This window comes from Tetrao urogallus (genome assembly GCF_951394365.1).
Source record: "Tetrao urogallus genome assembly, chromosome: 13".
Taxonomy (NCBI): domain Eukaryota; kingdom Metazoa; phylum Chordata; class Aves; order Galliformes; family Phasianidae; genus Tetrao; species Tetrao urogallus.
The window spans coordinates 17,398,838-17,406,286 of record NC_136826.1 but is presented as its reverse complement, the minus strand read 5'-3'; the positions used below and the strand labels follow the sequence as shown (position 1 = coordinate 17,406,286).

General features: G+C 65.1%; 1 protein-coding gene across 2 annotated transcripts; it reads left to right on the top strand.

The window, feature by feature from the left end:
- Positions 1 to 276: 276 nt before the first annotated feature.
- On the top strand, positions 277 to 7,241 carry TSC22D3 (TSC22 domain family member 3; the record flags this gene model as incomplete). 2 transcript variants are annotated; one of them, XM_079542080.1, is made up of 3 exons in its annotated part: positions 277 to 581; positions 6,438 to 6,489; positions 6,930 to 7,241. In XM_079542080.1, 3 exons carry the CDS (start codon positions 277 to 279, stop codon positions 7,173 to 7,175), a joined length of 603 nt encoding a protein of 200 aa, XP_079398206.1. In that variant the 3' UTR covers positions 7,176 to 7,241. The 2 variants fall into 2 exon arrangements, with proteins under 2 accessions (XP_079398206.1, XP_079398207.1); XM_079542081.1 differs by lacking the exon at positions 277 to 581 and adding an exon at positions 6,034 to 6,155.
- Positions 7,242 to 7,449: the final 208 nt, after the last annotated feature.

Below are 7,449 nucleotides of genomic sequence, written 5' to 3'. Positions count from 1 at the left end.
CCCGGGGCTGAGCCAGCGGCGGGAGCCATCGGGACTGCGGGCTCGGTGCCAGCCGGCCCCTCGGAGGGAGCTCCGCAGCTCCGGGCGCTGCCATGGGGCGGTGCCGGGCTGCCCGCAGCGGGTGCCGGCGGGGCGGGCTCCCCGGGGTGGGGCGGCGGTGCGGGGCGGGGAGCGGGGCCGGGCGCTCGGGGCCGCCGTTCGCCGAAGCGGGAGCGGAACCGGAGCGGAGCCGGGAGGAGCGGGGCCGGGCGGCTGCGCGCGGCGCTCGGCCCCGGGATGTCCTCGTCGGCCGGCGAGCAGTGCCGCTCGCCCGTGGGGTTGGATTGCTGCAACTGCTGCCTGGACCTGGTGGGGGCCGGGGGGGGAGAGAACAACAACCCGGGCAGCCCCACCGCCAGCGGCTTCCGGCAGCTGCGGGAGCAGCTGGAGGGCGAGAACCTGAACGCCGCCAAGCTGAGCTCCATCATGCGCCAGGACTCGCTGGAGCCCGTCGTGCGGGACCCCTGCTACCTCCTCAACCAGGGCATCTGCAACAGGAACATCGACCAGACGCTGCTCTCCATCCTGCTGCTCTTCCACAGGTGGGTGCCCGCTGCTGCGGGGCCGCGCTCAGCTGCCGGCTGCGTGCCGCGCTCCCCGGACCCCGCGCTCGTCCCCGCCGTGCCCGGAGGGTCGGGGACACGGACGGCTGTCACTTGGGGTGGTGCCACCTGCAGCCCCCTACGGGTCGGTGGGACGTGGGGAGCCCCTCTCTGGAGCCGTTCCCCATCCCCCGCGCAGCCCCCATCGGGCGCTCCCGTCGGTGTCCCCAAAATAGCGTTGCATGAGGGCACATGGCCCCGCACGTGGCACCTGCGTGACCTCTCCCCACGGCTCCCGCAGCCCTTGCATAACGCGGGGCAGACGCTCAGGTAGGAGAGGAGGAGCCGGGCTGCCCGCCAGAGCACCCTCTGCACGCCCCGTGGGGGGAAATGGGGGAGAGACGCCGAGGGTTCCCTGCGTGTGATGCGGGCAGGGAGGGAGGGAGGGAGGGGACGCGGGGGAGGGAGGTGACAATGTCCCCCCACGCGTGCTGGAGACCGAAGCTGTGCACCCACGAAAGCGGTGCCCGTGGTTACGATGTGTCCACTTTGGGTTCGGTGCCCCACGCCGCCCCAATCTGCCCCCTCCTCCTGCGTCCCTCCCCACAATGCCCACACCTGCAGCCGCTGTTGTTTTGCTCCAACCTGAACTTTCTCCTCCTGGGGAAATGCGTCAGGTGAGGCGGGAGGTGATAGTGGATGGGGTGAGAGCTGTGGTGCCAGGGAACACCCCGATAACGCAGCCCATGGGGGTATGGCACTGCAGCCTTTGGGGTATGGCACTGCAGCCTTTGGGGGTATGGCACTGCAGCCTTTGGGGTATGGCACTGCAGCCTTTGGGGGTATGGCACTGCAGCCTTTGGGGTATGGCACTGCAGCCTTTGGGGTATGGCACTGCTGGCTCTGCACTTGGTGGCCACGGTGGCCCATGGACACCTGCAGGAGGAGGTGGTGTGGATGATGGGTCCGTGTTCAGTGGGGACAGGCTCACAATGGGGGGACTCACAAAGTCCACCCTTGGCACCCCCAGCCTGGTTTGGGGGGTTTCCCCCCCAGCTGCGTGCTCTCTGCAGGGATGCAGGAGGGATGCTCCGTGCTCTTGCCATAGGAACTCCCAAGGCTGAAACCAATCCCAACTCCTAACCCTAAACTCAACCCCCTAACAATGCTAACCCCTCACCTTAGCACTAAACCCCACCCTGAGACCAACTCCAGCCCTAACCCCAACCCTAAGACTAACCCCAAACTTACCCTAACCTTCCCCCTAACCCTAACCTCGACCCCAACGCTAATCCCAACCCCTCTCAGAGGGCAGGAGGTGGCATCTATGGCACAGTGCTGCTCATCCCAGTCCCTGCCGTGCAGAACCCAGAGGGGTGGCCCTGCAGAACGCATTCCTGCAGCGCGTGGGCTGCAGTGACAAGAGGCCTTTGAGCAGGGACAGCGGGTGGGTGTGGGGCTGCGAGCCGGGGCTGAACTGCGTGGGAGCCCCCCAAAAAAGGGGTCACCGGGCTCTGAGCATCACGGCCCCACTGGTTGTGGGGCAGGGGAGCAGGAGGGCTGCGCTCGCCCCGTGGCCGTGCCCCGCCGATGAGCAGCGAGCTATATTTATCTGTGCTGCTGGCATGGGGACAGGAGTTTGTCACCCTCTGACTGAGGTTGTATTTAGACCTGGGGGGGTGGGGGGTGGGGGGCAGGCAGGGGCCCCCCAGCACCGGTTTTGGGGTGTGATGCAGAATCCTGAAAGAGGTCCTGTGGAATCATGGAGGCACTTGGGGTGGAGAAGACCCCAGAGGTCATCGACTCTCAATACCAACCAGGCAGCTCCTGTAGGGCTGGCAGCCCAACCTCAGTCCTATGGGGCAGCAGTTCAGGGCAGGGTGAGGAATAGGGTGAGGGAAAGGGAGAGGGATGGGGCTGGGGTTTAATGTTAGGAATGGGTGCAAGGGTTCAGGTGAGGGTTGGGATTAAGGTTAGGTTTATGGTGAGGGTTGGAATTAGGTTTACAATTACAGTTGGGATCGGGATGAGGGTTGGAGTTAGGGCTGTGGTTCAGGGCTGGGGTTAGGATGAGAGCTGGGGTTAAGGTCAGGACTATGGCTGGGGTTAGGGCTAGTTTGGAGATTGGTCTTAGGGTTGGAGTTAGGGCTGGTTTAGGGCTCGGGTTAGGAGTTGGTATTAGGGTTGGGGTTAGTTTTAGGGTTGGCTTTAGGGTTGGGATTGGGCTGAGAATTAGAGTTTGGATGGAGGTGTAGCACGGGGTTTCAGGCACCTTCTGAGGCCGTCCCCAGGCGGTGGCACAGCGGTGCCCGGACCCATGGGGCACAGCAGCAGGGTGACAGCTGCACGCCCTGCATGGCCCCATGCCCTCAGTGTTGTTATTGTTCTGAAATGTCACCGGGGGGGGGGGGGGAAGGAGAGGCGGGGAGGCTGCAGCTCCGCGTCCCATTCCAAATGCCCGGCGTGCTTCCCAAAGGCCAGGTGGGGTATTAATAACCAGCCCCAAATCACCTGACCCTGCCTGACCTCGGGGCTCAGCCCCTGACCTCGGTGCTGTGCTGTCCGTGCTTCATCCGTCCATCTGTCCGCTTTTGGGTCCTGTTAGAGATGCCAAGCCTGGATTGGGAAGGATGCTGCGTTTCCTGGGTTGTGGGGTGTCGCTGCATAGGGTGCCCACGCGCTGTTTCCCAACCCGTATCCTAACGAGCTGCTCTCCAATTAGCGAGCCGGCCTCTCCCGCACGCCTCCCATCCACGTGCTCTCCATCCCTGCATCCCCAAACTGATGCTAGCAGGGCGCAGCGGGGCGGGGTGTGGGACGGGGTCCCGGTGACAAAGTTGGAAAGAAAAAGGAAAATCGCGGCTGTCAGCGGGGCTGCGCGCTCACACGCCAGCGAGCCGGGAACTGGGAGTACGGCCAAGTCCCTTTATCAGAGGAAGCAGGCCGCCCTACAGCTGGAGCGGGGAGCCTGCCAGCCCCCCCCCCCTGCACCCAGCACGGCCTCCCCAAGGCGAGGGGGGCAGCCCCGGGTGTGGCACTGGGCTGTTGGGGTTCCCCCTGGCGCGAAGCGAAGCGCTGAGGCCCCGTTGCTGTGGGGCGCCCGGGTTTGGGGTTTGGAGGAGCCGCCGGCGGAGCGTGCACGCCCACAGGGGTTGTGCTGTGTGCCACGTGATGGGCGGAGGGCTGTGTGAGCCCCAAAGTCCTGGGGACGGGGACGTGGTGTGGGGTTGGGGGGTTGGGCCAGGGGGCTCCTCTGTGCGTGCGTGCAAGCTTTGCTGTGCGCCTGGAGCTGGAGGTCTGCTTGGCACGGCTCCTGCAGCACTCGGCGGCCTCCCCAAGGCCGGCAGCGAGCGTTTCCCACGGCTCCGACCCTCTGCAGGGCCTTCCTCCCATTGAGCCGAGGCCTTGGGAGAGAGCAGGAGGGCCAGAGGGGGCACGGAGCAGCCCAAGGGCTCCGGGACTGCTGCGTGTGGCACTCGCCGTGCAACGTGCCTGCAAGATGCATCCGTGGGCACACGTGTGCTTGCAGGGCGTGCACACACAAGCGCGTGCGTGCAGGTGTGTGCATGCAGAGTGCCAAGGTGTGTGGGAATGCACACGTGTGCACGCCGTGGGGTGCATGGGTTGCAAGCTGCAGCCCGGCGTGTGTGCGAGCCCCACAACACCGCGAGCAGGTGCAGGGCTTTGCGTGGAGCTGCCCTGAGATTCCCCATGCGCTGTAGCTTGGGAGGCACAAAGCTGTGTGCAACACTTCCTTCGGTGCTCTGTACACCAGGCTGGGTGGGCTCCTGCTGCTGGGGACCCCGGCACGGTGCCGCTGAGCGCATCCTGCCCGCCTGGTGGCATCTCAGGGCTGTCACCCTGCACACACAGAGCGCCTTTCACCCGCCCGCTGCCCCGGGTGACACTCCGGGCTCTGAAAGGGACAATTGAGCGTGGCTGAGGTCACCCCCCGGCGTCCCTACCCCGTGCCCATGTCCCCTCCCTGCGGCCCCGGGATGCGGCCAGTGCCCTGGCTGTGCCCTTGGAGAGCTGTGGGGTGCAGAGGGGACACAGAGGGGACACAGAGGGGCATGGCCGCACCCCCGCCGTACTCCCCGAGCCTCTTCAGGAGGAGGGACTGGTGAGTGGGGCTCTGGGGGTCCAGGGGTTCCGCGGCGCTCAGGATGGGGCCGGCACAGGGCAACGTGCCACCTCTCTACCGGGAGAAAGGGATCCCCGTGTGTGCCCCCCTCCGTGGGTGAGTGGGCAAACTGCTCGCCCATCCCACCCCCAGAAGACCCAGGTGGGGTTCGGCTGCACCCCTCCCTGCTCAGAGGGCACGGCCATGGCACCAACCCCAAATATCAGTGGGGTTTTTTTGGAGGGGTATTCCACAGAGCACCCAGCAACGGGACAAAGTCCTGCTGGGTCCAGAGGGCAGCGATAAGCTCCGGGTGGGAACAGGGAGCAAGGCAGGGGGGCAATGCTAGCCCAGCAGAGTAGGCAAGGGGGGGATCATCGCCACCCACAGCTTTAGGGTAGCAACAACCCCCCTCCCCCCCACGGCTTTAGGGTGCCCTACATGCAGCACGCACACGGTGCTGCTCGACGCTTCCACCCTCTGCGCCCCTCAGGACCCCATGGAGAGCCGAGGGGGGGGGGTCCGGCAGCCCTGCAGCCCCGAGCCCGACCACGGGAGGGGGCTGCCCTCCCCCCCCTCCCCAGCAGCACCGCGGGGTTACGCAAGGGCGGAAGGGGGGGGGGAGGAGGCGGGGCGGCCGCGGGTTGTTTTGCGCCCGGGGGTTGTTTTGCTCTCGGGTTGTTGTTCGCTCCCGTTTCTGTTGTGCTTTTTTTTTTTCTTTTTTTTTTTTTTTTCCCTCTCGTTGTTTTGTTCCGAGCCGATCTCGGTTCCTCGCCCGAGGACGCGTTGTTTTTGCGCTCTCTGGGTTTCGTTTCGCTCTCCGTTTCGCTTTGCTCCCCGCTTTTTCACTTTGCGCACCTTTCGTTTGTTTCGTTTCGTTCGCCCTTTCCCCCTCGGCGCCCCCCTTCTTATTTTGCGCATCTCTTTTTGCACGCTCTTCCAATCGGTGCCCCCTTCCTGCACTTTCCTTGGGTTCGCACACCCCTTTCCCTCCGCACACCCTTTCTCCCTACCCCACACTGAGCCCCACGCCCCACAGCCACCCCAAACTCGGGGCCCACCCTTCTCTCCCCACCCCAAACCCTTCAGCACCCCACGTTCGGGGGCGCAGCACGGATCAGGGGAGGAGCGCTGGGCGCACGGAGGAGCCCGTGCAATTAGCGGGCAATTAGCGGGCAGCGCTCAGCATTACCGGGAGCGGCGCTGCGGCGCTGGGGGCGGCCCCCACCCCCTCCCGTGTCCCCGCCCGCCGCCCATATAAGCCAGGGCGTGAGCCGGGCCCCGCAGTGCGCTCCGGACCCGCAGCTGCCCGCAACGATCCGCGCAGCCATGAGCACCGGCGTGTACCACTCCCCCATGGAGGTGGCTGTCTATCAGCTGCACAACTTCTCCATCTCTTTCTTCTCCTCTTTGCTCGGGGGGGACGTGGTCTCCGTGAAGCTGGACAACAGGTAGGGGCAGCCCCTGGGCTCCCATCCCGGTATTTATTGCTCCTCCGAAACGGGGCAGCGTGGAGCATTGAGCCCGTGAAGTGGGGAGCGCAGTGCGTTGCTCCCTATGGGAACGGCGCTTTCTGTGTTCCATCCCATTAAGAGATGAGCTTCATTCGTTGCCCCCCATGCAGGGGGGGCTCTCTGCTTGCTGTGCCGTTGATGGAGGGGTTGGGGGACGCACCCCACTGCACGGACCTCGGGGATTTGCTGCTAACCTGCATCTTCCCTGCTTTATTCCAGTGCCTCCGGAGCCAGCGTGGTGGCCATTGACAACAAGATCGAGCAGGCAATGGTGAGCCGCAGCCTTCTGTCATCTTTAGGGGTTTGTGGGGGGGGGGAGGCCCTGCTCCTGGGAGGTGCCATGCCCAGCATAGGGGTCCCCCTGCTCCCCAGCCTGTTGCTGGGCAGAGCGGCTCCTTTATCTGCCTGCAGCTGGCAGTGCTCATTGGCTCCGTCTGCGCCGCAGTGCGCAGAGAAACAGGGGGGGATGAAGGGGGAATGGGGGGGGGGGGGTGGGACCCTTCGGGGGTCTTGGGGATTGAGCGAGGCCCTGTGGGTGATGGGGAATTGCAGGCTGCCTCTGCACCCTGAGGAGGGAGGTGATGGATCAGTGAGGGTGATGGAGGAGGGGTGCCTTGGGGGTGGGGGGACAGCAGGCTGCAGGGAGATGGGGCAGCTCCATGAAACATCCCACCAACGGACCCCATCCTTCCCCCTCCCCCCCCAATGCAGGACCTGGTGAAAAACCACCTGATGTACGCGGTGCGGGAGGAGGTGGAGGTGCTGAAGGAGCAGATTAAGGAACTGCTGGAGAAGAACTCGCAGCTGGAGCGTGAGAACAGCCTCCTGAAGACCCTGGCCAGCCCCGAGCAGCTGGAGAAGTTCCAGTCACGGCTCCCATCCGAGGTGTTGCAACCCCAGGAGCAGAGCCCGGAGCCTGCCCCACCGGCCCAGCACTCGGGGGGCTCTGCGGTGTAAAGTGGCTCTGTCCTTGGGGTGGGCAGAGCCACGGAACTCTTTCTACTTCATCTCCTGCAACGATACCAAAATAAGCCAAGTTTTTCTGCCTTGGCTCAGAGGACTGCCGGAACCCGGTGCCGGGATGCTCGTCCCTCCGGGAGATGCCGGTGGCTGACCCCCATCTGTCTGCCCTCCCTGCGCTGTGTGGGGCAGAGCTCGCCGAGACCCCGTAGTGCTGACCATGGGGATGCGGCTGGAAGGAGCGCGCCGAGCCCCAGCGTTGTGGGGGGTG